This window comes from Trichoderma harzianum, assembly GCF_003025095.1.
Source record: "Trichoderma harzianum CBS 226.95 unplaced genomic scaffold M431scaffold_2, whole genome shotgun sequence".
Classification (NCBI taxonomy): Eukaryota; Fungi; Ascomycota; class Sordariomycetes; order Hypocreales; family Hypocreaceae; genus Trichoderma; species Trichoderma harzianum.
The window spans coordinates 2,360,490-2,387,167 of record NW_020209250.1 but is presented as its reverse complement, the minus strand read 5'-3'; the positions used below and the strand labels follow the sequence as shown (position 1 = coordinate 2,387,167).

The window sequence follows — 26,678 nt, the reverse complement described above, 5'->3', positions numbered from 1 at the left end:
TCGGGTCAGAGGGCAGAGGACCGGGCGCGGACACCAGCACAAGGTCGGCAGCGAAGAGTTTGAGCGGGCGCTGGGGGTGGGATCGGGGCCGGCGAGCGGGTGAAGGGCAAAACGACGTGATGTTGATCCGCGGGCCAAGCTGAAGCTCAGGCCGTGTCTGGACGGTCTTTTTGTCTCCGTGACGGGGTCGTGGCAGAGAGGCCGGAACGGGCTGGGAGGGGAGAGGAAGAAGACAAGGTGCCGCTTCGCGCATCTACGAAGTAGGTATCGGCTGTGACCTTACAGAGCGCTGCACCAGCCGCCTGCACAAGCCCCAACAGGCGAGCCAGGCCCTGGAGCGCTGGAGCCAGAGCCCGGGCGGTGAATCCTGGCGTGGCAGAAACGCGGTCATCTGCGGGCCTTCGGGCCAGCGAGGCCAATGACGCATTGTTCCGCTGAAAGCCCGGCGGCGGGACCCAAAATTTTTAGAGCTTGCTCTGAACTTTTCTGTCGCTTCCAGTGGCTCCGTCGCAGTTTGGCGAAGCAAAGCGCCTGTCCAGAGTCTCTTTTTTGTCGAAGCCTCTCGCTGCAGAAACAGGTGCAAAATGGCCAAATCGTGAGTTTTTCTGCAATTGAGGGCTTTGGTTGATCTTGCTGATTTTTTTCGTGCAGAAAAAATGCGCTGGCCGTGGCGTCCAAGGCCATTGACCCCACGCTCGATGCTCTGTTCGCATCCAGTGTAAGCATTCTTTCTTTTCGGCTTGATCAGAGCAACAGTTAACGTAATTGATAGGCTGGCCCTGTGACTGTTCCCTCACAAACTCGATTAGGAGCACCGCAAGTGAAGAAGAGCTCAAGCGCTGCCAAATCAAACGAAGAAGACGGCGATGACCAGGGCGACGATGAGGTGCTCTCCGAAATCAGCGAAGAGCTGGATTATGGCGACGATGACGAAGAAGAAGCAGGCGATGACAGTGCCGAAAATGAAGATGTCCAAGACGGCAATGATGAGGATGCCATGTCGGTGACAATGGAGGCGGCTGAGGCAGAAGAGAAAATCAACGGCCTCGAAGAAGCCAAGCTGAAGCGCGAAAGAAAACGCAAGAGAAAGCAGGACAACGACGACCTTGAGGGAAAATATCTGGCCAAGCTTGCGGATGACGAGGCTGAACCATCTGGCAAGCGCCTGAAGGGAGGTGAAGAGGATGCCCAGGATGGCGCCAAAGAGGACGATGAGGACGAGGTGCCCGTACATGAGTCCCTCACGCAAGAGAGCAAGCAGTCCGAGGTTGAGAAGGCTGCTCGGACTGTTTTCCTGGGCAATGTCGCCACAGAGGCCATTTCATCCAAGTCAGCCAAGAAAGAGCTGATGAAGCATCTCTCTTCAGTCCTTGACAAGGATGCCTCACCGCCGCAAAAGGTAGAGTCTCTGCGTTTCCGGTCCGTGGCTTTTTCTACCGGCTCAATGCCCAAACGAGCGGCCTACATTACCAAAGCCTTGATGGATGCCACCACCAAATCCACAAACGCATATGCAGTCTTTTCAACTCCCGCGGCAGCTCGAAAAGTCGTCGCAGAGCTCAACGGAACTGAAATCCTTGGCCGTCACATCCGGGTGGACAGTGTTGCACACCCAAGCCCAATGAATCATCGCAACTGCGTCTTTGTTGGAAACCTGGGCTTTGTCGACGACGAAACTGTTTTGAACCAGAAAGCCGACGGCGAGACCGTTGAAAAGAAGCGCAACAAGGTGCCTTCCGATATTGAAGAAGGCCTCTGGCGCACTTTTGGTACCCAAGGCAAGGTTGAGAACGTTCGTGTTGTGCGTGACTCCAAGACCAGAGTGGGCAAGGGATTTGCATACGTGCAGTTTTATGTAAGTTGTCCCTCTCGCCTGGTGACGAGATTCTCTCTTCCTTTCATGTGGTTGCCTTGAATCCCATTGTCTTTTTTCCCTCCCCGTCTTTCTTTGTTGCTGACTTAGCTTTCCAGGACGCCAATGATGTAGAGGCAGCTCTTCTTCTCAACGGGAAAAAGTTTCCCCCCATGCTTCCCCGTTCACTCCGTGTAACGAGGGCAAAGGATCCGCGCAAGACGGCTCAGGCTGTCGAGCGGGCCAGGTCCAAGGCAGATGTGGCCGATGGCACTAGCCGCAGCACAAAGTACAAGCCCAAGGCAACTCCAGAGGAGCAGGCCGCCGCCGGACGAACCCGCAAACTGCTGGGTCGGTCTGCGGCTGCGAAACAGCGACGTCCCGGCAGGAGGTCGTTTGCATCGGCGGCAAAGGACGGTGAGGCGGCAGAAGGCGGAATCAAGACTCCGGAGGCCATCATTTTCGAGGGCCGCAGAGCATCGTCCAAGGATGGGCTTCCCAAGGACCTCAAAATGGGCAAGAAAAATAAGAAGAAGGCGGGCAGGCCAATGAGACCGCAGAACCGCGGCGCTAAACGGGCTGCGGCATGGAAGAAGAAGTGAAGAAAAGGAAAAATCACTCGAGGCGAGCAAGAAGAGAAAATCGACAAGGGCAATGCGGATTGAGAAAAAGAGGAAAATAGACAATCCTGGGAGTGCCGCCCTGCTCCAGGTTAAGCAACGTGGGTGATGAGCGAAGTGAGTCGAGTTGATTCCCTGCTTTTGCCTTGCTGGCCCTGGGGCTTGTAAAAGGCAGCACTTTGGTATAAGGTCCGAAGTATAATACGGGCGTGTTTTCTGTGGAAAGGCGGCGAGTTGGCTTACTCATCACATGAGAGGGCAGGCGGGCCGTCTTTTTAAAAAGTGTACATATCAAAAGTCGGTTTTTTTTTTTTTCACTGCGTTTCCCCTCTCCTTTTGGGAGCCCTCTTTTAATCACTGCCTGCTGCCTGTTAGAGGGTACCACGTATTTTTATGTAAGTCATGGATGTCATTACCGTCAACTGCAGGGCAGAGAAAAAGGAGAAAATCATTGGCGTTTGGTAGAAGGTGAAAAATACATCATGCTATAGGGTACTTCACTGAGTGCAACATGTAAACGCTGTGAAGAGTACATCTATTGCCATGAATTATTTGCCAGGCACAGGTAGGTACTTCAGTCTGTGCAAGGTAAAGGCTGAATACCGCCTCGAAAACTAATATTAGCATCTACTTACCTAGTGACCTGTAAGAGTTGCACATAATAGCCCTGTATCGCCACTTTGTCAAACCGATGCCACGTCATTAGAGGCGGACTCGAAACGAAGCCCTGCATCCAATGATAAATCCTCAGTTGTCAGCATACATGCATACCGATCTGCTAAAGTATGGAGGCAGCAGGCAGCCAAGTATAGCAATGGAACTCGAAGCCATAGAACACGCACATGAGTTTCTCTCCTCCATTTGTCGATTTTCTCATAATACTAAGGTAAACTAAACTACTAAGTGTGTCCCTCCCTATATAGCCACTCCCAGGCCTTCCTCCTTTACAAAAAAATTGTGAATATCATTATGTACAACGAAAGAGAACTTTGGTAGGATTAGAGGTATCTTTTTTTCTTCGCATGCTTGCTCCCAAACGTACATTTCCAGCAAAAAGAAAAAAGCAAAAGACAAAAGAAACAGAAAGCAGAAGCAAAAGAGGGGAACGATAGTGGCGGTCTCAATCTAATCAGACTCCAATACGACCAAATTTTTTCTTCTTCTCAAGCCAAAAACCTCCCATTAAAATAGCAAAAGCAATCTCTCTCTTCGTTCAGTCATTGTCAAAGCGGTTCCTAGGCTTATTATGTCCAGTTCGTTCAATGAACCGCATCTAGTATTCCATGGCGGTATCATCACCGTCAAAGGAGTCGGCGGCAACCTCTTCGTAGTCCCTCTCCAGGGCAGCGAGGTCCTCTCGAGCTTCGGAAAACTCGCCCTCTTCCATGCCCTCACCGACATACCAGTGCACAAAGGCACGCTTGTTATGCATCAGGTCGAAGTTGTGGTCCAGTCGTGACCAGGCCTCGGCGATGGCGGTGGTGTTGGAGAGCATGGAAACGGAACGCTTGACGGGAGCAAGGCCGCCCTCCGCAGCGGAGACGGGAACACTCATGGGCTTCTGGTAGGTGATTCCGACCTTGAAGCCTGTAGGGCACCAGTCGACCATGTGGAATGTAGACTTGGCCTTGATGGCGGCGACTGCAACGGTACAGTCGCGCGTTACAACGTCACCACGGTACAGCAGAGCAACGGCCATGTACTTGCCATTCTGGGGGTTGCAGACGACCATCTGGTTGTTGGGCTCGAAACCTGGACATACGTCAATATCTCGGATACATACGTAAAAAAAGCCATGGGGATGACTTACACTGGAAGGTCAGCTCCTGAATCTTGAAGCTCTCATGAGAGCTCTTCTTCGCAGAAACGACAGGGGCGTAGCTAATCAAGGGGTAGTGGATACGTGGGAAAGGAACAAGGTTGGTCTGGAACTCGTTCAAGTCGACATTGAGGGCGCCGTCAAATCGCAGGGATGAAGTAATAGAGCTGACAACTTGAGCAATGAGACGGTTGAGATTGTCAAACGAAGGGCGGGAGATGTCGAGATTTCTCCGGCAAATGTCATAGACTGCCTCGTTGTCTACTAGAAAAGTGCAGTCGGAGTTCTCGATGGTGCTATGGGTGGACAGGACTGCGTTGTAAGGTTCGACGACGGAAGAGGATGTCTGAGGAGCAGGGTAGACGGCGAACTCGAGCTTGGTCTTCTTTCCATACTCGGCAGCGAGGCGCTCGAGCATCAGGGCGCCAAAGCCGGATCCAGTGCCGCCTCCAAACGAGTGGAAGACGAGGAATCCCTGGAGCGAGTGACAGTTGTCTGCGACATCGCATCGTCAGCTATCAATGTTGAACAAGCCGCCTCATCAACACTCACCCGTAACACGACGGATCCTATCCATGACAGGATCAATCATCTCCTTTCCGACAGTATAGTGACCACGAGCATAGTTGTTCGCCGCATCCTCCTTTCCGCTGATTAACATCTCGGGGTGGAACAGCTGGCGATAGTCGCCCGTGCGAATCTCGTCGATGGGAGACGGATCCAAGTCGACGAAGATGGACCGAGGCACATGCTTGCCGCCGGCGGTTTCGGTGAAGAAGGTATCGTAGGAGCCAGGATCATCGATATCCTTGGCGTTGGGGTCTATGCGACCGTCATGGCCGAGGCCGTGCTCAAGACAGTAGCTATGCGACGACAAAAGATTAGCATCAAGCATCAGATGCGCTTATAAATCCTTGCGCAACAGGTGGAGGGGCTCACGAACAGCTCCCAAGCTGCGTTACCGAGCTGAACACCGGCCTGGCCAACGTGAAGATGGATGATCTATATGCGTATCATGTTAGCGATGCTTGTTGTAGGGAAAATCATGTGGCGTGGTTGAGCGCAAATGGACGCATCGCGAGCGCAAATCCGCGAAAGTGGGATGATATCATAACTCGGCAAAAAAAAAAAAGCAGAGAAAAAACACTCGTGCGCGCAACAATAGACTGACCTCTCCCCTCATTTTGAAAAGATGTTTCAACAACTAGCACTCAGTTAAAAAAAAAAAAAAAAGCTGCAAACAAAAGGTATCCAAATGCTGGTAGACAAAGATCAGGCAAGAGGAAATTCGGCCTGGGCAGAAGAGGGATCTGGTGATGGCATACCAGTGGAGTTTTTATAAAGTATTTGGTGGGATTTTTTCTTAGCGGGGGGAATTCTGGTTATGGATCATCACAACAGCTGCCAGGGACCGCTTATGCCGGGCCTGACGAGAGGTACCTGCATGCACAGCCGTTTGGCGCTGGCAGACGAGGTCCAGCCTGTTCCGCGACGGATAAACACCCGCTAAAATAGCGCAAGCTGGGTAGAAAGAAGAAGCTCGTGGGCTGCATGTTTAGAATCTCGTCCTATGGCCCAAAGCGGCGAGAAACATGGTGTAAGTGGCGGGCCCCCCCTAAAGGTAAACAGCACATCACCCAAAAAGAAACCTGAACGGCAAAATGCGGCCAGAAACCGGGGGCTGGAGGCGTTGCTGACAATTTGTCTCGGATAGCAGGAGATGAGCTTATTGCTGCAGAAATGCTGGAAACTCCCGTCCGATCCAAACCGCGGTGTAGGCATCGACATTCTTGAGGGTCGTTTTGTGACTGCCTAGCTCTAGGTAACTACAATTCAGATGCAAGAGTCGAGATTCAGTGGGTCGCTGTTTTTTCTTCTTCTTCCAAGGTTACCCGCAGCGGTTCGTTTATATGAGGTTTCATCAGTAGTAATTTATCTATCAGCCGAGCTTTTGGTTGTTTGTTGATTGCCGAATTGCCGACATGAGCTCTGCATGGATGGATGGCGTTGGATTATGATATAAACCGAGCTGGAAATAAAATAGCACGCGAGCACTACCTTACTTGCTTACCCATGTCTGACAGTCCCGAACAGATGGAACCGCTAAAGCTGATGCTAGGTGCCTACAAGCACGAGGAGCATGGATGCTCCAGGCATTGATGCATGGTTAGTCAGATCGCCGGCCCCGTATTGGGGGCAAATGCTAGAAGCGCTAGTTTGCATCAATGGCGTCTCGTTTCTTACATAGTAGGTAGTTGTGATGTTTACAGATAAATAGATGTCTTTGTGTTGCTGCGGGTAACAATTTCAACCTTGGACGTAGACAGACAACGCACACTCATCTTTACGACGAGTCATTATTACCTAGCCCGTACATATCGTATTGACTGTTCAAGCGCCTTTGATGCTGCCTAACCTTGACCCCTAAACTCCATTCATCTCCTCCACTCCCTTTCTTTTGTAGCCCCTTTGTCTAATCTACCACCCAGGCTCAAATCCATGCTTAACTGCTAGAGGCGATATCACGCTGTTCTCTTCCATATCCATCCTATCACCTCGTAGATATAATCAAAACATACAAAGTCGACTGGCTGACTTGCTCTCTTTTTTTTTCTGCTCGCAAATGTGGTATCATAACTAGTCCTTCTGAGAGAGACCCAAACAAGATTAAATGATTTTAAACTCCCCAAAAAGGGTGAAACAAAAAAGCCAAACACCGGGTTTACCCCTCACGAGGCTCATCCCTACTTTCATCTCCAGAGGCCCTTTCCAGCTCGTCAATGCGTCGCTGAATAGCGGCTTTTTGCGCCATCAGAACCTGGATTTGGCCGTCTCGGGCCACGGTCGCATCCTCGCCATCGTTATCTGCGACGCTGTTGGTTTCGGTGGTAAAGTCGTATGCGGGAGGCGGCTCGGCACTGCGTTCACGAGCCCGTTGATGCGAGCCCAGTGGCGGCGAGTTGGTGTACATTTGCCCCTGTGTCCTCTGTACAACGCCGAGCTCGTGCGACGTGCCGCTTGGGTGACCCTTTTTTCTTCGGTCTCGCCTCCACAGATAGATTAAAATAGCCGCTCCAATGCTGAACAAGCCGAATAGTGTCACGCCAACCCCGATCCCAATCTTGGCGCTCATCGATAGTCCGCGGTCGTCTTCCCGCTCATCGTCGATATCGTCCTCGTTTGTCAAGCCGAGGAGCGGCTTATCTTGCTCCCTAAAGAGCGCCCGAATGGTGTTGACTGCAATAGTGGCGCTGTAGAGCGTGGTGGTTGAGTTGGTCAACACATCGTATGTGGCAGCTGTATGGTTATATATGATGGGGACTGCCAGAACCGTAGGAACCTGGCGCTTACAATGCCCGCCGGCATAAGAGTATTCGCTGCGGAAAAAAGTTTAGCACCAAAAGCTGCGGAATCAAAAGCTCGCTCAACGTACGATGAACAACACAGTGCTGTGGTAGTTGCCTCATCTTCATCCTGGTCAGTGTTTACCGCAAGAGACACAGTCGTCCATCCATAGGGGCACGTCGCAGGGCTGAACACGCCGGTGCGTCCATCGTAAAACATGCCGTCTGGATAACAGGACAGAGTAGAAGCACCAGGAAGAGGTTCCAAATCCAGATACGCAATGGGTTCTGAGACTCCCGCCGGCAGGTCGCTATCATACACGTACGTCCATGTGCAGCTCATCGGCCGGTTCCAATGCGTTGTCAAGGGCGGATAAGGGTTGGCTGTGATGTAGGAGGCGCCATTGCTACCGCTCCCCGTGATGGAAGCCGATGTGGTTGGCGGCAGTGCCGTCGGCGCAGAACCTGGAACGATGGAAGAGGTCGTGAATGACGTGAATGAAAATGAAGCCGACGCCGTGAGAGACATAGTGCCCAAGAGACACTACTTGTACTCGGATACTCCACCCGTGATGGGATAAGGGAGGGTGGTGCGATCGACAGAGCAGACTTGCAAAGTCAGCACCCAGCCGGCAGTGCGTGCCGCAGACGGACTGGTAATTGGTCGTCGAGCGTCGATATCCCCGGACCTGCGCATGCACGATTGGAAATCTCGTATCCTTATCGAGGGCGTTGAGAGTTTGGTTGGCGAGAGCAGAGCGTAAAAAGGGCAGATCGGATTAGAGGTGCGGCAAGGGACCAAGAATGGACGAGGGAGTCTCTTGAGTCGACACGGCAAAGCGGACAAGGGCGAGTGCAGGCTGCAGGGGCGGATGGATGAGAAGAGACGGAAACCTTTAATGGGTTCTGGCCTGGAGTATAGAGGACGGAGATGGTTTGACAAAACGACGCGAAGCTTTTTGATCATGAGGCTGCCAAGAGACGGGTAGGTTCCGGCAGATGGAGACAAAGACAAGGACAACAGCTAGCGGTCGTGTCGTCTCAGCTTTGCTTGCGGCTCTGGCAGGGACGCTCCCAAGCCTCCATCACCATTGGCGACGACTCTGCAGCAAAGACTCTTGTCCTTCCCACACCCCCGTTTTCTGGGGGTCATGGGGAGAAGAGAAAATGCCCCAAGGTACCAGGTTGACAAACAGACTTCGTAATGGGCGTTGGCGAAACTGGTGCCGAGACTTTGCCAAGCCGACCGCCATCCAGCGGTGCAGGTCTCGGCGTTGCTTACTTTTTACTTGCAAGAATTGGCCGCAAAACGCATCTGGGGCAAAAAAGAAAAGAGAGTCTGGAACCTGCGACTAGTTGTTGTCTAGCCTCGGTTCAGAGTGGGAAAGGAAGAAAAAAAAAAGGCAAAGACGAAAAAGAAGAGGAGGACAAAGAAGCAAAGGAGGAAATACCGACCAAGGGAAAAAGAGCGGTCATTGTCGGCCGCGTCGATGGTATCAGTGCCAAGAGAAAAAGCGGCAGTTAGTTGTGGATGTGAGAAATGAAGACACAGACGTGATGAGAAGCACCCGCAACGGAGTTATGAGTGGGGTTTCGTTTCCAACCAAAAAAACAAAAACTAGAAGAAAAAAAAAGAGAAAAAAGAGACGGACGAATGAGGAAAACAATAACCGACCGTCCGGTAGCAGCCGTCACAGAACAGATGGAAAGATGCCGAGGGAGGGCATATCAAGTGATGCAGACGCAGCCAGGGGGGCGGTTTAGGTTGCTTGGAGGATGATGCCAAATTCTCTTGGCGGGCTAATTCCCAATGCTAGGTTGCTAGTAGCATGCGAATTAGCGCTGGGCTGAGGAGAGGTGATGGGATCTACAAAGAACAAACATGCTGTCCCAAGGATGCCCAGTGCTTCCCATCTTGGCATCCTGTAAAGGCAGCCTATGGAGTGTGTACTGGAACATACTCGTACAGTTACTTGGTAGCATCTTGACGACCCACCCGCTCTCCTCAGGTCCTCCAAGGGCGCTCTCATTATCATCGGCGACCGGTACCAAGAACAAGATCCGTGTGTCCTTGCCGCGTGTACTCATACGGTCGGTACTCGTTGTGGTCATGGCACCGAGCGATGTGGTTTATGCAAACACGAGAAACGCCTTGGCCCGAGGCTCGGGCTGCATTTCGCCCCGTGGTTTGTCGTCGCCATGTTTTTGTGGTGTAACTCGTAACACGCAACTTTCGCCAACAGGTGCCTATACCGGTGCAGCCATGGCGCGCCCTTTGCCCAGCCCCGAGCACATGAGAAGCCGTCGAAGCTTCTAAGCAGAATTCAGTTACACGGGGTAGCGAACCTCGCATACATACGAAGCGGTGCGACAGTATGCCCGCTTCCAGCTCTCTCCCGGCTCCGCAATACGGAGGGCCAAACAAAGAACCGGCGTTAGTATTGAGTCTAAAAGCAAAAACGGACCCGATCCGGAAATTCTATGTTCCCGTTGAGATGAAACAGCCACAGTCCAACGAACACACCAGCCACACCGAGATAAATTCCTAACGCCACAAAAAAATCGCCTACCCACCAAAAGCCCACCAAAAACTTTCGCTCGTCGCCAAAGTCACCTGACGTGGAGATCAAAGGGCACGAAAACCCTACTGCCAGAAATTAGTAGTGCCGCATTCCGCCCAACCCTCCCGCCCTTCCCAAACGACTCCATCACGGTCATCATATTCGCTCGTCGATACCCTGCGCGTCGATAGGCGAATCCTTGAATCAACACACAACCGCGATCATGGCTGACGAATACGTACGTTTTGTTCTGCTCCTCTCCTCGTCTTCAGGCTTCAGGAAATCACCCGGTGGGATGGAAAGAGACAACAAAAAATTGGAGGGTGGAAAAAAAAAAAAAGAGAATGATGCACTCGGCTATTGCGACACAATTGACTTTTGGACGGAATTATTCATTTTTGGAATAAGGAACATGGGCGCTGACGTTTTTTTCCTTTTGGTATTATAGAACGCCGAGGAGGCCGCTGAGATCAAGAAGAGAAGAACCTTCCGCAAGTTCTCTTACCGAGGAATCGACCTTGACAAGTACGTTTCATCCTCCTTTCATCCTACATGACGACGAAAATATCAAATCGAACCGTTGTGTGGAAGCGAGAGAGAAAACAATGGCGCTGACATGCACAAACCTTCCCACAGCCTCCTCGACCTCTCCTCTGACCAGCTCCGAGATGTCGTCCACGCTCGTGCCCGCAGAAGGATCAATCGCGGCCTGAAGCGCCGCCCCATGGGCCTCATCAAGAAGCTCCGAAAGGCCAAGCAGGAGGCCAAGCCCAACGAGAAGCCCGACCTCGTTAAGACCCACCTCCGAGACATGATTGTCGTCCCCGAGATGATTGGAAGCGTCATTGGTATCTACTCCGGCAAGGAGTTTAACCAGGTCGAGATCAAGCCTGAAATGGTTGGCCACTACCTGGGTGAATTCTCTATCTCATAGTACGTCGCTGTGAATTTTTTTGCGCCCAAAAGAAATGCGCATCTCCCTTGTTCATGTTTGTTTTACTGACGCCCCCCACAGCAAGCCTGTCAAGCACGGTCGACCTGGTATCGGTGCCACTCACTCTTCTCGTTTCATTCCCCTCAAATAAGAAGGTTGTGGTCTTGGGTGGTTTCTGCATTCACGGACATTTTTGGGCGAAAAGGACTGGTTTTAGTAGACGGAGGAAAGCCGCTACTGAAGTTGTTGATGGCAATGATTTCTATGATAGTACAATGAGAAACATTGTTCACGCTTTCAAAAAGGTCATCATACGGAGTAGATGCTGATGATACATAACAAAAAAAACCAGTTCCAGCGTCGCTTCAACCATGATGCGCTTTTGCATATATCTCCATTGGTGCTTGTCCCCCCGTCGGCCCCGCTTCCGTCTCCAAGGGGTCACAGTGAGTGTCGTCCTTTTTGAGCCGTTAGAGTTGGCATGTCCAGACTCTGGGTCATCTCATCCTGGCGCGGAATGAGGCCCACCGAGCCGAAACCCTTTGCTGAAATGAATTATGAGTCTCGGGTGAGTTAGCCTCACCTACCGGGGTTACCGTCTCTGTTGGACCCTTGACATCTCTTGTAGTCTTCCCGTCTCTTGAGGCTGCGACAGCCGCTGGCTGCACGGTGCTTTGTGAGATATCAACAGCATCTGCTGGAGCCTCAGTCGTTGCTGAATCCACGATGTCTCCTGTGACAGGAACAGGCTGAGACTGAGTCGAAATAGGCCCCGGCTCGGGCTCACTCTGATATGACCAAATTCCGCGAGCCCGGCGACGCACCCCCTGCCAGAATTGTCTAAAGCGAGATGTCTCCCCATCCCGAGCGCCGCAGACGGCACAACCAAACGTATTGCCCGAAGGTCTGTTATAGTTGATGAATATTTCCTGACCCTTCCTCACATTCCTGAGAAGTCTGACGGTGATCCTGACCGGTGCCTCTGCTTGGATCCAAAATTGAGCATTGGCGCACTTGTCACACGCGTGGTTTATGTGAGACGCAAAGGGGTAGATGTTTATCCTGTTTCGCTGGGGATTGCTGAAAGCGTACTCCAAAAGGAAGCAGAGAAACTTAGTGGCCTCATGTGGCGTGAGCTCTAGCGTTCCCAATGGCATGTATTGTATATGGGGGAAGTGATCCTTGAACCAGCTTTGGTCCAGCACCGCGAGCCAGCGCCAACGATCAACAACTGACCTCCTCCATTCGGTCTCTTCTGCCTGCGCTGGATGAAGACAGCTGAAGATTGCTCCCTCACGCAGGATTCTGTGGCCTGCCGGAAAGCTCTGTGTAGTGAAAACGCCAAGTCCACGTGAAGTCCTCGTGTGCTTGATTTTGACGGCAAGTGAATTGGACATGTATGGGAGATAAAAATTGGCTCCAGTCGCCTGGTTAGTTGGTTCGCTACCCTCTGGGCGAGCCGCGTGAACGATTCGTATCCCCTGATTTTTCAAGCTGTTTTGCCCGTGCACATTGGAAGAGTGAGCAGGGAGGCCTCGACTTGGCTTCACCTGTAATCTGACATTTTCCAAGGGACGGGTGGCCATGAAGCTCTCTGATTGAGACATGATGGGACGTGGGACGGACAGTTGACAGCGTAAACGACTGATATTGAGCACAAAGAGTGAAATAATTAAGTGGAAACGAAGGCAGGGATATAGTGCATAAAATCTGGGTAGTATACTGAAAGAATGTTTCTGACGAAAGATCGTAATACTGCGGCTGTCTGAGTGAGATATGAGAAGAAGAGGAGGAGGAAGAAGAAGAAGGAAAAGAAAACATGGTGATTTATCCGCGAAACTCTTGGGACTGTCTTTCTTTCCAATTTGCGAGGTTCGTCCTGCCTACACAAGGCAAACGAGTCTGTCGGTCGTGGCTGATGCATGGCTGAGGAGCATAATGAGGGAAAGACGTCTGGTGGAAATTGCGTGGGATCATGATCATCTCCTATGGGCTTATGAGAGAGAAAGAAGGAAAGGTTGTTCCAAAGGCTGCTCTTGAGGAAGAGCTGTAAGAGGCGCACGTGATACTGATCTTGAGAGAATTTGCAGCCAGCACTCCAGCGGCTTTGAGAAGAGAAGTACCTGGTATAGATGATCAAGGCCAATCAGTAGCTAAATGTAGAGAAAGAATATGCATCCATGGATAACCATATTTAACGCTCATCTGTTTCAATAATCCTAGATATTTTAGTAGCATTTAGTAGCATTTGGGCGTTAGTAAATGCCTTGCGTCTCAGTGGCTGCATCAAACAAAACGGGTTGCTACTACGAGTTGTAAGCAGCAGCACTGATCCCTAATTCTGTAGCACCTGCGCATTGCGCCACCGTCATGCCAGGGTACATCCGGCAACTTGAATCAACATCACGCATCAAACTGGCCCCAATGTGTTGCAAACTTTGTTCTATAGATTGGATATACTGTAGCAACTGCAACTACTCTGCCTTGGCGGCAGCCAGCTTGGCCGCCTTCTTCTCCTCCATCTTCAGGTGCTGCTGTCGGTAGTGTTCCACAGCATGGTCAATGTTGGCGAGGTGGCCGGCCTGGATGTTTCGCGCGGCGTGGGATTGGAGAGCTCTGTTGTTCGGAATTGGTTAGCCAAAAGCGAAATCCCTCGTTCTCTCGTGTAAAAAAGCAAAACGTACTCGGGGTATGCGACGTCGACAAATCGGTGCTTGTTGGAGCCGTTCTCGAAGAGATTTCTGTCATAGCCGGCCTGCTCCATGGCCTTTGTGTGCAGAGTGTTGACGGCCTCCCAGTCCTCGGCCTTTGATCGATACTTGTTGAGCAGGGCGGAGGGCGTCCAGTTGTCGCTCTCCTGGGGGCGGAACTGGTAGACTAGGACGGTACCCAGGAAAGCGCCCAGGGCAATAACGGATCCGGCCTATAGAAGCTTGAAGTCAGCCTTTTGCGTCTTCGTCTTGGTTGCGTGCCGAGCATTTATTGCTAACCCCAAAGGACTCGTTGACCGGAGCGGGCGAGTGGTGGCCGTGGGACTCGGAGGCGTAGGTTCGGGTTGTCCGCTGCAGCTGACGGGCGGCGCAGACTGCCCTTGATCGTGCGGCGAACATTCTGGCGGCGCTGGTGGTCGTCAATTGAAGATGGTCGTCGCAGAGGTAAAACGGGCGTTGGGATTGACCGAGTGAAGTCGTCGCCAGATGTGGGTTGCGGATGACATAATGCAGTTTGGGCCAATTAGAGGGGAGCAGTAATTCCCCGCCATCGACAAGCTTTCCTTCACACCCAAAATCTACAGCACATGTACAGTGATCTAACGTGGTAGTAGTACCCTAGAGCAGCACTTTTGGAGAGCCATTACAGCTTGCACAAAGTATTCAGCTCTGTATCAGTCACCAGTCATGGTTCATTTTTCATGATGCTACTCTATTCCATCTTTCAGCCAACCAGCTGAGCTTGAGAAAGCCACAATGGGACACATTTCCTCTACGGAGATGGTCCTTGAGCAGTGATGAGCCGTCGGCCTTATTGTAATCAATATTGCCTGCATTGAAGAAATCCCATGGCGGACTGACGACTGTACAGCTGGGCGCTGAGTGTGAATCTGCACTGTGACGGCATCAAACATAGTGTTAGAGACTTCATTTGTCCGACCGACACATCCAGGGATTCATAGTGTGACTGTTGCTGCCCCTAGTGGCGCCGGACTGTCCACCAGAGTGTTGACCGGTTCGTCTATATGCCTCTTCGTATCGGGTGTTTATGACACGGATGTTGCCCGAAGCTCAAGTTGCTACCTAAGATGGGAAGGTTGGGTTGTTGGGAAATGTCAGTCTGCAACCGGTGAGGATGATGGATGGTGTAAATGAGAAATCCATTAGCCATCAAGCCTTGAGAATGCCATCTCGCAATGGTGTGTGTGTGTATATAGCTGACATGAAGCATTGATTGTTACATGTATGCGTATGCCTTGAATAAGAGCTAAGCAGGCAAGTGACTTCTGTCACTTTTTTGTCCTCCCAAAGCACTCATGCAAGCTTGAATCTTGTTTGCCATGTAATATCCCGTCTGCCCCCCTGCTTTGCGTTTAGGCCTTTGTCTAGCTGCATGAGCCTTTTGGCGACTACGGCGCTTTTTCAGCCTCCCGCCTGAAGCTGAAGCAGTTATCATATGCATCAGCACGGGTGCTGCTACCAAGAGATTTAGCGCGTCGTGCTGCTGGAAATAAGAATCAATTGGAAGGAGAACGAAAATATGGATTCAATTGTTGGGTCCTGGAGTTATACTTGGGCTGGCTTGGTATTCATGCCATATAATAGAGAGACATGATTATTGGCTTTTGGTAGTATCACTTGAGGTACATGCTCCATCACTTGGAAGCACAACTGTTGCATGGATTGATTAAAGCCACCAGCCACAAGGATCAAATAGAATCCAGCAGAACATTCAAGGCACATGTACCAATACCGATTCACCTAACAAGCACCTTTTGCCGGTACAGGCAATTCGTATTCTCGCTGGACATGTTTGTACCTTACCTACCTTATTAGTTGGTACGAGTACAGAGGCGGCACCCCTAAGCACTGGAAGCTATCTTATCGCTCACTGCCAACCTAAGTTGAAGCGAAAAGGGGAAAGGACAGCGAGAATCCCCCCTTGTCCAATTCCACCTCTTACATCTCGCAGAGCTGAGCTCAGACTTAGCACAAATTGATCTCGCAGCCACCGTACGGGACTGTGACTGTGCTTGTGCGAGCCCATTGATGGGATCCGACGTCGCAGGGTCAGCATCCGCTTCACAGTCACAGACACAAGCTGCCACCGCTCGCTAACGGCGGAAGACCCCTAAAAAGCAACTCGACAACACGAGGCAAAGGCCATCTCGGCTGGTCCAGCCATCGTCATATCCGTCGAGAAGGCGTCCAGAGAAGCTGTCGTCTCCGCCCCCCTGTGCAGGCACATGCATAGAAAAACGCACCAAGGGTTGATCGGTGTGGGGGAAACCAACACGAGTTCCACCTCGGTGAGAGCTTGGACGATGCCATAGGCTGCTATAATGACGACCTGCGTTGGGTTCATTTGCCTTTGCTGGGATTATATGCAGGCTCCTTGCCCTGTGGTTTGCCGTCTCTGAGATTCCCGAATCCCGGGGGCTAGCTCTGGCTCACTTGCCTCGAAGCTACGGGATACTGACACCACCGGCTGCCACCCTACTGCTGATCAATGTGACGTCTCGTTTGACCGGCCCGAGCATTTCTCACAAACATTGTGAGTGAATTCCGACCTCTTGGGCTGGAGGCATGTCTCGTAACATGGTTACTCGGGCGCAAAACCTCAAGCAGCGGGCTATACCGTCGGGTTTGCTGGCGGCAGCCCCTCTTGGGCAATGAATGATATCGCTTCTTCGGCATCCGTCTTCCATTTCCAACTTGCCTTTGGCTCACCACAAAGCAGTCAATTGGTAGCTGCATATGCTACTCACAGCGGAGACGCACAATACAAACATTGCCACGGGGAGAGATGTGGTTGAGAGGCGGGAAGCGGTCATGATGATATGGCGTCTCGCAGCTCCATACCTGGACTCTTGCGCCATAACAGTTGCCACCATTAGCTATGCCCGGAAAGCTGCAGCGCGGTAGGACCCCCCGGCCAAGAGGCTCTACTAATCCCAGAGCGCCGGTAGAACTCCTATTGTCACGAAAACGTGCGGTGCCCTTGGCCGCTGCACCTTGCCGGGTCTCTCCTTCATCGGAAGTAAGCTAAACTCTGTTCCTGCATGGTAACACACAGTCGGGTTGCAGCTCCATAATCATCAATGATGTGTCACATATATTCAGGCGTCTATCCTTGAATATGATGTGATGTATGTGGTTCAGACCCGAGTATAATATGCGGACGATATCCTGTGTCTCCCAAGGCCCCTATCATCCTTGGATTGACTCTGTTTGAGCGACCAACGGGCTGCCCAGAGTACCCTCCCCTTTTCGTTTGCTCCCATCTCAGCATCTTATCGCGACGTTGACTGGCCTACCGGAGTCAGCTGTGATCAACGGCCGCTGGCACGGCACGGCACGGCACGGCGCGAGCCACTCGGTGCTTGAAGTGACTGATACCAAGGAGATTCGTGTTCAGTCACTCACTGTCTATGTTTGCCCATATATGAGTGTCTCCTCCCATCTACGGGAAACACAGTCCAGCATGGCATCTCTGGCGCTGCCTGCAAGCAACCCTGGGACATCTTCGTCAATACTTGCACCGTTTCCTGATTCTATCCACGCGTGGATCGCTTCTCCCATAAGCTCAGGCGAGATGGGGTCCTTCTATGATGTTATCTGTCGATGCAACAAGTTTGAAGAGGCGAAGAGCGCAGCCATGTGGGAGTTTGCCGTCCTAGACAACTCTGTCCCAGTTGGATATATGCTTCCGGAACATGTCGCCGAGATTAGATGGGACAATACAAGCTTCCATGTCTCCAAGTCCAAGCGCAAGATACACCTGGATCCGGTCGTCAAGCCGGGCGACGACGTTGTCGAAATATGCCGCCGCGAATTCATAACCTTATGCGAGAGAAACGTCGACAATCTCAATGGCTGCTTCAGAAAGTGGCTCAGAAAAAGATCAGACTTTCACCCAATCCGCGGCCTTGATGTAAAGCTAGCTGGATTGGTGATCCCTTCGCCTGCCAGGGGAATCTTTGGCATTGTCACCACGGGTGTTCACATGAACATGTTTACCGTCAGGAATGGCAGGATCCATGTGTGGGTTTCGAAGCGCTCTCAAAACGTCACTTATGCTAGAAAGCTCGACCAATTGGTTGCGGGAGCGATGGACCCGGCAGACAACATGGAACCTCTGGTGACGCTCAGGCGTGAAGCCATGGAAGAAGCAGGGCTTTTGGTCGACACTGCCACGAACATGGTAACTTGGAACAGCACCCATGTCGGTAGAGTCACGGCCGAATCGATGATTTCATTCTATGACCAAAAGGACCATATTGCCGGCAGTGAAGAGGGCCATGTTGAACCGGGGATCCGATACACCTATGACCTGGAGGTTGGCCCCGATTTTGTCCCGTACCCTCAGGAGCCGGAGTCCATTGATGGGTTTATCCTGAAGCCCGTGGAAGAAGTAAAGAGGGACCTGAAGAATGCCGAGTGGAAGCCGAACTGCGGACTTGTCATGCTGGATTTCTTACTCCGGAAGGGCGAGGTTAGAGAGGGAGATGATGAGAATTTCGGATTGTTGAGACGAGGCCTTGCCCGGAAATTGCCATTTTACAACCTGTGAAATTTTTCGATTGAGATTTGCTGGATGAAGTCCTATGGGTGGATTCGGTGGTACCTTCAAGATTGGGAACATGCCGAAGGTATCTTGCGACCCTTTTCGTTTTGCTGTGGAAATCTACTGGGCCGATGTATTTTTAACGCGCAGTTTCTGCTTGCTGCTGACTCGCTAGTTGTAATGAAGCTTCTCTTTGGCCTTGAATCCCTTTGTTTCACCTTGACCATCTGTGCATGCGCTGATGTTGGTAGCAGGGAGTATCCGGAGCGACGGGTGAGGCGGTTGGGTGTTTACAAATGAGGAAGATGTGGATGGGAACAGTCGAGGTGCCATGGCAGAGCAAAATGGTGTTTGGCTTACAAAGGTTTGACGGAGCACAGGGTGAGTGAGTAAGTGAGTAATTGCGGCGCAGGGAAATTGGGGACGCGGCACGATATTAAAAACAGCAGCTCGAGTTTACTGATCATCGACTACTTTCTACTTTCTACGAGAGCGATTTTTTGCCTTTCTAAGGCCTGCTATAAACAATTTGCTATGTTGGAATTTTGCTTCCGTGATGGATGGATTGTCACCCAAGAGAATGAGAATGAATGGACGAGTGATGTATGTGCCCGTATGGATCCCCTCTCTGCCGGGGAGTATCCATCCATCTAGACTACTTGACTACCTTATCGCGCAAGGATGGAGAAATTGTGGACATTCGGGATTTTTTTTTGTAATATCTGACAAGAGATGCGGGACATGGGGCAAGGCAGCCTTTGGGGACCAAAGTGAATGCGATGCGACGCTGCCTTTTGTTGTTCATCTCATGGTGAGTAGACAGACAAGCGTGCTTTCTCGTTTCTTTGAATGGATGATGAGAAAACCAGAACTACTGCAGAGTCACACGGAGAGGGCTAGTTGCTTTTCTTTCCCCTCTTGTTCCCATGCTTCTTTTCTTCCTTTCTGTTTTCTTGGTGGGTGGCTTTATTACGGCAAGGCACATTTTCACATGGGAGGCGGCGTTAGATGGAGATAAACGCCTCAACAGTTGATCTATCTTGGCTATTTCCCTCTTCGACTTTTTGCGTCTGGCTTGGCTCTATATCTCTGAACTAGCTGCTTAATACTATAGACACTAGTCTAGCATTGAAAGCCATTTGGCCGGCGCAAAATGGAGAAGATTGTGGGAGGAGAGGCGAAGGGCGGGAGCTCGTCTCGTCCCGTTGGCTCAGCCTTGCAACTGGGAGTCTGTTTCTCTCTCTCTCTCTCTTGACTGGGCGGGTTTTGATGTGGCTGCTACTTTTGCTAGTGCATGAATGCTGGTGTTTTTTGTGCAAGGTGCATTTTTCTTGGGGCGTCGAGGCAGACTGGGGATCATGATGCATCTGAAGATGGGGTGAGAAAAAGAGCTCATGGGGGAGAGAGAGGATTGTAGGGGATGAGGTGGACGGGATGATGCTGGATATATTCTTTGCTTGAAAATAAATGTTTTATCACTGTTGAGTTGCCTTGGAGGAACACAGAGTCGTACAAGAGGCGCACAAATCGGTGGGCGCTTCTGGTCAAGGGTTGTAAATAAGTGAGAGAGCACAGGACTAATACGCATATACTCGTACGCAGTCACATTCACATTCGCACACGCACGGGCTGAGATTGAAATGTGCCCTGCTTGCTGTGCTGTGCTGTGCTGCGGCTAAAAAAAGCAGCATCCATCCTGCTGCACCTTGTTGTCTCTCTCTCTTCTTTTTTTCTCCGGCCATGTTAGTACACATGATACTATTCCTACCAGAGTGCTTTAGCGGTATGTAAGGGAGAGAGAGAGGAAGAGAGAGGGGCGTGGCTCGGCTGCAGCGTCGCACTGCGTCCAGCCGCAGTTGATGGCTTGACAGGGGGTCGGTTGGGGCCTGAATTCTGAAGTGATTTTTTGGCATTATTGATTCCTGGTGAGATGTACTTTGTAGAGAGAAGAGAGATAAAAGAGAGAGAGAGACAGAGAGAGTGGTGAGTTGGTGTTTACTGTAGCTGAGAGGAAAGCCGTCCGTTCTCAGTCGATAGTTGATGGTGCTATCTACATAGACTCACTCGTGCACATCTTGGCTTAAACGAGCTGAAAAAAAAAGGACGAGATTCCCGTGGCCTTCATGTCTGTCTGTCCGTCCCCCCTTGTCCGAAACGCCTCGTGCTTATTATTCTTCCTCTGCAGTAGATTAGCTTCTTACTGGACTAGTACTCTGCTTTTCTGTGATAGTACTCGTACGTACATTAGCGAGAGGGATATGCAATGCACGTACAACAAACAAGTTCCTAGTCGTACCGCTCGCTTTTTTTTCTTTCTTGTTACTCCTCTTTTTGCTGTTCCCATTCCTTTCAGCTCATCAAACCACGGGATCCACCACGGCGAATAAGACGCGGCTGCCATCCTGGGGCTGAAGTCGACTAGCAGTTTTTTAAGCATAGTTTGGTTTTTTGCCTCTATTCCCACGGGCTGCGGGTGGCTCGCGGGCTAGGCTGGTCTTGGGATGGGGCCGGGCTGGGGAGACAGACAAGGAACAGGGAGAGAGAGAGAGAGAGAGAGAGCTCAGGTCCAGTTCCGATTTTCTCTTGCTGTACAGTAGCTTGGGCATTTCGCCTCGTTCTTCGTATTTCAGATGGGAGTGGGGAGTGAAGTTTGGGGTGTATAAGTGCGTTTGTTGTAGTGGTGCGAGGTTGTGAAGGAGCCGCATTGGGGGAGGGCGGTGCGAGAGCGAGTCTTTTTTTCTTCTTCTTCTCCTAGGGTCTTTTGTTTTTTTGTTCTTGCTTTTTCTTTTCTTTTTATTCTGTCTGTTTCAGCATCTTTTCCGTCTTTCTTCCTTTTGGGAGGATAGTCTGGGTAGATTTGTCGATCTTTGTTTCTTGGTGGTTTCCCCCTCCCGATCTCGCTGTCGTTCTGCTGCCGCTATTATACCCGTTGAACTGAGTCGTTGTGTCTCAGACTCTTCTGCTTCTCTTCAATCTTCTTCATATTGTGTCCTTCGTTGAGTTCTGGGAGTAGAATAGACACGGTAAAAGACGAGAGCCTAGTTTCACCTCTGTTAGCCTTGCGTCAACTTACAACGAATACGACTCTCTTCGAAACCACTTACGCATACCGTCTTCACTGTACCAATGCATTACACCCCGGCAACTCTCCTCCTCCTGGGGGCAGTTGCCTCTACCGCTCGAGCAAGCAACGACAACCAGCCCGTACCCAAATCAGGTCTCCAAGAATCATGGGCGTCACCAGCCAGAGAAACCGTCGCCGTCGGCCATGATAACGAACAGCAGGTCGCCCTGGGATGGTCTCCGAAGCCAACTCAAGCTCCCAAGCCTTTGATGGGCCGCATGATGATTCCCCGAGCAGATGATTTTACGATTGGACCCCAGACGTGCGGGTTCGTTCCTGGGACTACTGGCAGTGAGTTGGTCTATTTCTGAGGTTTGAGTTTGGGATGCTGACCGTTCGTAGATTCGTTCACGTGTATATCGGTTGGATTTACATGCACGCCTCAGGCCAACTTTGTCGGATGCTGCGAACCAAACAGCTCGTGCAGTCTCATCAAGACGACGTGTATCGACTACCAGGCGTCCAAGGGCGGTGCTTGCAACCTGCCCTCTGACTATCACACTCTTTGCTGGTAAGCTTCTCCCCTCCCCTCTCAGCATGGATCCCCCTCTTTCACTTTGTTGCTGCGATCTCCCAACTAACATGATCCTCCTTTTCTTCTTACCAGTGGCACATCATCAGTCGGTGCCTGCTACACCTGGGTCGTCTCTACGTCCGGCTCGGGTGACGAATCAACCAGTCTGCATACCCTCTTCGACTGCTCCCCTCAAGCCGGCAGAGGCACACTCCTCACCGTCGACCCGGGCTGGTCGTTAACACACAGCTTCGGCTCAACAACAACCACGACTTCCGCATCGACAACCGCAACAACGACAACTTCCACCCCTGAGCCCACCCACAAGAGCAGCAGCACCAACGTGGGCGCCATCGCCGGCGGCACAGTCGGAGGCGTCGCCGCCCTCGGCCTCGTTGGTCTCGCGGCGTTCCTCCTGGTTCGCCGTCACCATCCTCGCAACGCTCCTCCAAACGCCACTCTAGGCGGCGCTCCTAATCCTCAACCAGGGAACCCTCCCGCCGGAACTACTTATCCCTCGGGCGTCCCGCCGGCTGGATATCCCGGCGGATATGCGCCCGTGCCGATGCAGTCGCCGCCGCAGGGCTACGATCCTCACATGAGCCAGTACGGCCAGCAGCAGGGCGCCTATCCGCAGCAGTACCAACAGGGACAGCAGTATCCTCAACAGCAGTACGGCAACTATCCGGTCCAGACGAGCACTTCGCCGGTGTATACGACTCCTTCGCCGGGCGCTTTCAAGGAGGGCGACATGTCGCCTCAGCAGCAGGCGCCTCCTCCGACTGAGTTGGCTGCGGTGAACCCTGTTGGAGCGGAGAACAACAGAGCAGAGCTGGGTACAGGTAATTAGACGCGGATTTCTAGGGTTTGGGGTATATCGAGTGTTTTGTTTTTCATGGTTTGGGTGGGAATATGCAAGCCAATGTCAGTCTTTTTTCTTCTGTTGAGCTGTTGGATGAATGGATTTGGGTTTTGAGATGATATCATGAATTGGCTCGGGACATAATGAGGGACGATGCTTTTTGAATGGGTCTCTTTTCTTCTGCCACCCTTTCTAAAGCACAAGGTATATATGATATCTTCACACGTGTAAATCAATAAATATTACGAATAAATCCACCTTCTCGCCTTAGCCGTCAGCTTCTCATACAAGTCTTGATGAAATCGTCTGGCATCAAGCCCCCTTACTCATGACAATGTGGTTACAGCTTTACTCCTTTGTGGCCTTCTCCCAGAATTGCGGCCAGCTGACAACAGTATTACTCACACGAGCCTCTTCCGCGGCAAAGACCATTGCGTGGCTGCGAATCACTTCTTCCACAGTGCAGCCGACAAACTCGTTTTGGGCCTTTTCGGCCTCCCATCCGTGGTTCTTGACGCGATCGCAGGCCAGGACAAACTGCCTCGTGAGGCCCAGGTCGCCGCCGCCGTGGCCCTTGTGCTCCATGTGCGGCGTGTAGACGGTGGTCTTTTTCGTGGCAAAGTCCTCCACGACAATCTTTTCAGAATCGGTGTAAATCTCGCCATGCTCGCCGTAGAAGTAAGAGAAGCGATAGCACTGCTTTTTGGTTTGGGCCACCATCTGGATGGTGACACGTTTGGCGGGCTTGACGGACTCGGGCCACGTAATGGTGACGAACTGATCGTCACACACGTTGTTGTCTGCTTCATAGACGCATCGGCCGAACCAATTGCGAGAACTAACTTCGTCCTTGGGTGTTGACTCGTCCCAGTCATCCTCTAGAACCTTGGTGATTGCCTTTTTGCGCTCATCAATGGTTTTGTAGTCTTCAATGTCGTGCACGACGGTGGTGACGGGCCAGTCAGTATTGCCAGTCCCAACTCCCTCGCAGTTGGCACTCAGATATACATTCTTGGCGGAATACTTGCAGCCAGAGTCGCCGAGGGGACAAGTCATGCAGTTGGTGGCTGATCCGGCAGCAGCAGGCTTGCGACTCTTTTTGAAGTACTGCAATCCTCCAGTGGACGAGACAAAGTCGGGAAGATGAGGCTCGCCCTCTCCAGCCTTTTCCGGAGAGCAGAGAAGCCACAGGATGAGGTCGACGTCGTGGCAGCACTTGGTCAGCAGCGATGGCCCTGAAGTAGCTGAATTTCTCCAGTTGCCTCGCACGTACGAGTGTGTAAAGTGCCACCATCCAACGGGCTCTGTGTGGACGACGCTGTTGATGTCGCCAATGACTTTATCCTCAACAAGCAGTTTCCTCAGCATCATGTTGTGAGGGCTATATCTGAGGACGTGGCCAATGGAAAAGATGTTGGTTTTCAGCTGAGGTTTGAGAGACTTGTATATATCGAGACAGTCTTCGAGTGATGGTGCAAGTGGCTTCTCGCACATGATATGGAGGCCCAGGGGGGCCAAGCCAACGACAACCTCTCGGTGCATCTGATCCTGGACGCAGACAAAGGCACCATCAACGCCCTTGGGAACATTGCTTTCTCCGTTGGCAACTCGCTGGCGCCGCTTCTGCTCGTATTCGACGAAATCGCGCCAGTCTAGGAACATCTGGCCTTCGCTCGGGCCGCTGTCACCCCAGATGTGATGCTTCCCAAGCGTCTCCCGCCTGTACTTGTCGGGATCAGCCACAGCGGCAACAACGCCGTTGCTGGCAATATCAATACCCCTGGCATAGCCAATTCCTCGAGCTCCGGCGCCGATGATGATGAAGCGAGGAGGGTCTTCCGACATTTCAGGCCTCGGAAGAGGCTTGACATGGGGGTCGTCGGAGACCTGGAGCGAGGCCATGGCGACGATGGATATGAGACAAAGTTTAGAATGTCAAGCTCCTGGTCACGATGATGTGACTTCGCTTTCTGTTGATATTCTGTTGATAAAAGGAGTCGTCGTCGATGAGTGATTCGGCTCTGTCTGTAATATATAGCCAATGGCCCAAAGCTGCTAGCCCAGGGACGCCGTCCGTAGCCCAACCGGGGTCACCCAATCAGGATCGAGCCGATTCAAAACAGTGGTTCGACGGCATCTTAGCAATTGGACGAGAGAATGTGCAACGTTCCAGTGCTAGAACCGCTAGCAATGAGGGGGAAGAAGGGCGCTGCTTATCGCGGGCATGCTTGGGCTTGGGTGGGGGAGGGGAAGATGGATTTCATTTGATGCCAATCTTGTGAGAGACATGGACTGGGACGCCACATGGCTAGGTGCTGTTAGCTCCCTGGATCGCTCCCCTAGATCGCTGAACGGGCCCCCTAAACAGGCAACTTTCGGCGCTGTAGTCGCTGCCGGGTTAAGGTGCTGCCCTGGAGCTTTCTGCGCAATTGCGGTACCGGTGCTCCTAGCCCGGATAAACCAAAAACAGAGACATTGAGCAAAGCCTCTCCCGAGCGTCGATTCAACCAGACTCGATTTTCTCTTTGTCATCTTGCTCCGCCAGCAATCATTAGGCACTACTTTCTCAAACTAAAGTTTTGCCGTGTGGTTACATCCGATCGTTTAGAATGCCGGGTTCCGAGTTAAGTCATGCCTCGGCGACGGACGATGCCTTGGTCTGGATCGACTGTGAGGTGAGATATGACGTCGAATCTTCCCGTTCGCCAGATATTTCTTTTTTTCCTTACTAAGGCTTGACTCTCGTGTATAGATGACGGGCTTGAACCCCGACACCGAGGAGATTCTGGAAATTTACTGCATCTTGACCACGGGAAACCTCGACATCATTGACCCCGAGGGCTTCCACGCCGTCATCCACTGGCCGGCCTCTCGCCTGGACCAGATGGACGAGTGGTGCACAAACACGCACGGCAACTCAGGCCTGACGGCAGCCGTGATAGCCTCAGACACCACTCCGGCCCAGGCAGCCGAGGGTCTGTACCGCTACATCACAAAGTTCATCCCCAAGCCGCGGACGGCGTTGCTGGCCGGCAACAGCGTGCATGCCGACAGGGCCTTTCTGCGAAAGGAGCCGTACGGCAGGGTCATGGAGCACCTGCACTACCGCATCCTGGACGTGAGCTCGATCAAGGAGGCTGCTCGACGGTGGAGCCCGCAGCTTCTGTCGCGGGCGCCGGCGAAGAAGGGGAGCCACAAGGCGAGGGACGACATCCTGGAGAGCATCGACGAGGCCCGGTACTATAGGGAGGCCATCTTTGGGGGAGCATCAGGTATCATCAGGTAGGCCGTAGGAATTGAAATGAAGAAAAAAACCTGTTGATGCAAGCTATTGAGATTCTTGTAAGAAAGCAGCCCAAAGCAAGCAACCAATTGCGCGTCATTGATGTCATTGTTGGACGAGCGCTGGGCTTTCGTTGGACCAGGCCACGACTTTGACCGCCATGAGGCAACGGCTGCAGCTCCAGTTCGGAATTGGGATTTGCCATTCAATGGGATTGGGCACGTTCGCACTGTAAATCGAAACCAAGACGACGTTGATCATACAGTGCCAATTGAGCCCACGCCAGCACGGCTTGCCCCTCCATCGCTTGTTCAAGATGCCCAATCCCCACCACCAGCTCCTTGAAGCTTCCCCTCATCGCCCCTTAAAGCTTCGACGTCCCCTATTATTCCCGCTTGCTGGGCTTCCTAGGAGCTTGTTGGCAATAAAAAGCTCTCCGTAGCCGGTTGGCTTCAATTCAATTCTATTCTACTCTCCCAATCCACAG

At 51.9% G+C, this 26,678-nt stretch overlaps 14 protein-coding genes across 14 annotated transcripts; 8 read left to right on the top strand and 6 right to left on the bottom strand.

The window, feature by feature from the left end:
* Positions 1-1,372: 1,372 nt before the first annotated feature.
* On the top strand, positions 1,373-2,842 carry M431DRAFT_504241 (hypothetical protein). Its single transcript, XM_024918440.1, has 2 exons — positions 1,373-1,855; positions 1,972-2,842. Exons 1-2 carry the CDS (start codon positions 1,445-1,447, stop codon positions 2,452-2,454), a joined length of 894 nt encoding a protein of 297 aa, XP_024778998.1. The 5' UTR covers positions 1,373-1,444; the 3' UTR covers positions 2,455-2,842.
* A 786-nt stretch (positions 2,843-3,628) lies between these two features.
* M431DRAFT_504240 (hypothetical protein) lies at positions 3,629-5,474 on the bottom strand (the record flags this gene model as incomplete). Its single annotated transcript, XM_024918439.1, has 5 exons — positions 3,629-4,224; positions 4,283-4,786; positions 4,844-5,154; positions 5,235-5,293; positions 5,463-5,474. 5 exons carry the CDS (start codon positions 5,472-5,474, stop codon positions 3,746-3,748), a joined length of 1,365 nt encoding a protein of 454 aa, XP_024778997.1. The 3' UTR covers positions 3,629-3,745.
* Positions 5,475-7,013: 1,539 nt separating this feature from the next.
* M431DRAFT_490918 (hypothetical protein) lies at positions 7,014-8,164 on the bottom strand (the record flags this gene model as incomplete). Its single annotated transcript, XM_024916851.1, has 2 exons — positions 7,014-7,668; positions 7,725-8,164. The coding sequence occupies 2 exons, from the start codon at positions 8,162-8,164 to the stop codon at positions 7,014-7,016; spliced, it is 1,095 nt and encodes a 364-aa protein (XP_024778996.1).
* Positions 8,165-8,839: 675 nt separating this feature from the next.
* M431DRAFT_478407 (hypothetical protein) lies at positions 8,840-9,160 on the top strand (the record flags this gene model as incomplete). Its single annotated transcript, XM_024915669.1, has 1 exon — positions 8,840-9,160. The coding sequence occupies one exon, from the start codon at positions 8,840-8,842 to the stop codon at positions 9,158-9,160; it is 321 nt and encodes a 106-aa protein (XP_024778995.1).
* Positions 9,161-10,419: 1,259 nt separating this feature from the next.
* M431DRAFT_478406 (hypothetical protein) lies at positions 10,420-11,281 on the top strand (the record flags this gene model as incomplete). The annotated part of the gene is made up of 4 exons (XM_024915668.1): positions 10,420-10,434; positions 10,645-10,721; positions 10,833-11,129; positions 11,212-11,281. 4 exons carry the CDS (start codon positions 10,420-10,422, stop codon positions 11,279-11,281), a joined length of 459 nt encoding a protein of 152 aa, XP_024778994.1.
* Positions 11,282-11,960: 679 nt separating this feature from the next.
* Positions 11,961-12,698, bottom strand: M431DRAFT_69411 (hypothetical protein; the record flags this gene model as incomplete). Its single annotated transcript, XM_024921785.1, has 1 exon — positions 11,961-12,698. A coding segment is annotated over one exon (738 nt), but the record flags the coding sequence as incomplete, so codon positions are not given.
* Positions 12,699-13,604: 906 nt separating this feature from the next.
* Positions 13,605-14,240, bottom strand: M431DRAFT_75528 (hypothetical protein; the record flags this gene model as incomplete). The annotated part of the gene is made up of 3 exons (XM_024922345.1): positions 13,605-13,746; positions 13,815-14,053; positions 14,121-14,240. The coding sequence occupies 3 exons, from the start codon at positions 14,238-14,240 to the stop codon at positions 13,605-13,607; spliced, it is 501 nt and encodes a 166-aa protein (XP_024778992.1).
* Positions 14,241-17,004: 2,764 nt separating this feature from the next.
* Positions 17,005-18,666, top strand: M431DRAFT_504232 (hypothetical protein). The gene has a single exon (XM_024918438.1). It carries the CDS (start codon positions 17,326-17,328, stop codon positions 18,412-18,414), a length of 1,089 nt encoding a protein of 362 aa, XP_024778991.1. The 5' UTR covers positions 17,005-17,325; the 3' UTR covers positions 18,415-18,666.
* Positions 18,667-18,689: 23 nt separating this feature from the next.
* On the top strand, positions 18,690-19,522 carry M431DRAFT_299232 (hypothetical protein). The gene has a single exon (XM_024914148.1). The coding sequence runs from the start codon at positions 18,965-18,967 to the stop codon at positions 19,424-19,426; it is 462 nt and encodes a 153-aa protein (XP_024778990.1). The 5' UTR covers positions 18,690-18,964; the 3' UTR covers positions 19,427-19,522.
* A 358-nt stretch (positions 19,523-19,880) lies between these two features.
* On the bottom strand, positions 19,881-20,426 carry M431DRAFT_299715 (hypothetical protein). Its single transcript, XM_024914149.1, has one exon. It carries the CDS (start codon positions 20,319-20,321, stop codon positions 19,986-19,988), a length of 336 nt encoding a protein of 111 aa, XP_024778989.1. The 5' UTR covers positions 20,322-20,426; the 3' UTR covers positions 19,881-19,985.
* On the top strand, positions 20,286-20,845 carry M431DRAFT_504228 (hypothetical protein). Its single transcript, XM_024918437.1, has one exon. It carries the CDS (start codon positions 20,532-20,534, stop codon positions 20,793-20,795), a length of 264 nt encoding a protein of 87 aa, XP_024778988.1. The 5' UTR covers positions 20,286-20,531; the 3' UTR covers positions 20,796-20,845.
* Positions 20,846-21,534: 689 nt separating this feature from the next.
* On the top strand, positions 21,535-22,896 carry M431DRAFT_478402 (hypothetical protein; the record flags this gene model as incomplete). The annotated part of the gene is made up of 3 exons (XM_024915667.1): positions 21,535-21,823; positions 21,875-22,043; positions 22,140-22,896. The coding sequence occupies 3 exons, from the start codon at positions 21,535-21,537 to the stop codon at positions 22,894-22,896; spliced, it is 1,215 nt and encodes a 404-aa protein (XP_024778987.1).
* A 360-nt stretch (positions 22,897-23,256) lies between these two features.
* On the bottom strand, positions 23,257-24,810 carry M431DRAFT_1928 (hypothetical protein; the record flags this gene model as incomplete). Its single annotated transcript, XM_024913221.1, has 1 exon — positions 23,257-24,810. One exon carries the CDS (start codon positions 24,808-24,810, stop codon positions 23,257-23,259), a length of 1,554 nt encoding a protein of 517 aa, XP_024778986.1.
* A 707-nt stretch (positions 24,811-25,517) lies between these two features.
* On the top strand, positions 25,518-26,194 carry M431DRAFT_478400 (hypothetical protein; the record flags this gene model as incomplete). Its single annotated transcript, XM_024915666.1, has 2 exons — positions 25,518-25,583; positions 25,661-26,194. The coding sequence occupies 2 exons, from the start codon at positions 25,518-25,520 to the stop codon at positions 26,192-26,194; spliced, it is 600 nt and encodes a 199-aa protein (XP_024778985.1).
* Between the last annotated feature and the right edge of the window lie 484 nt (positions 26,195-26,678).

What these genes read in the sequence shown, in the direction of transcription:
- M431DRAFT_504241 (XM_024918440.1), top strand. Translation starts at nt 1,445, where the DNA reads ATGCCCAAACGAGCGGCCTACATTACCAAAGCCTTGATGGATGCCACC. An exon ending in TTGCATACGTGCAGTTTTAT is followed by an intron (nt 1,856 to 1,971) that starts GTAAGTTGTCCC and finishes TTAGCTTTCCAG; the next exon opens with GACGCCAATGATGTAGAGGC.
- M431DRAFT_504232 (XM_024918438.1), top strand. Translation starts at nt 17,326, where the DNA reads ATGGCATCTCTGGCGCTGCCTGCAAGCAACCCTGGGACATCTTCGTCA.
- M431DRAFT_299232 (XM_024914148.1), top strand. Translation starts at nt 18,965, where the DNA reads ATGGATGGATTGTCACCCAAGAGAATGAGAATGAATGGACGAGTGATG.
- M431DRAFT_299715 (XM_024914149.1), bottom strand. Translation starts at nt 20,321, where the DNA reads ATGCCAAAAAATCACTTCAGAATTCAGGCCCCAACCGACCCCCTGTCA.
- M431DRAFT_504228 (XM_024918437.1), top strand. Translation starts at nt 20,532, where the DNA reads ATGTCTGTCTGTCCGTCCCCCCTTGTCCGAAACGCCTCGTGCTTATTA.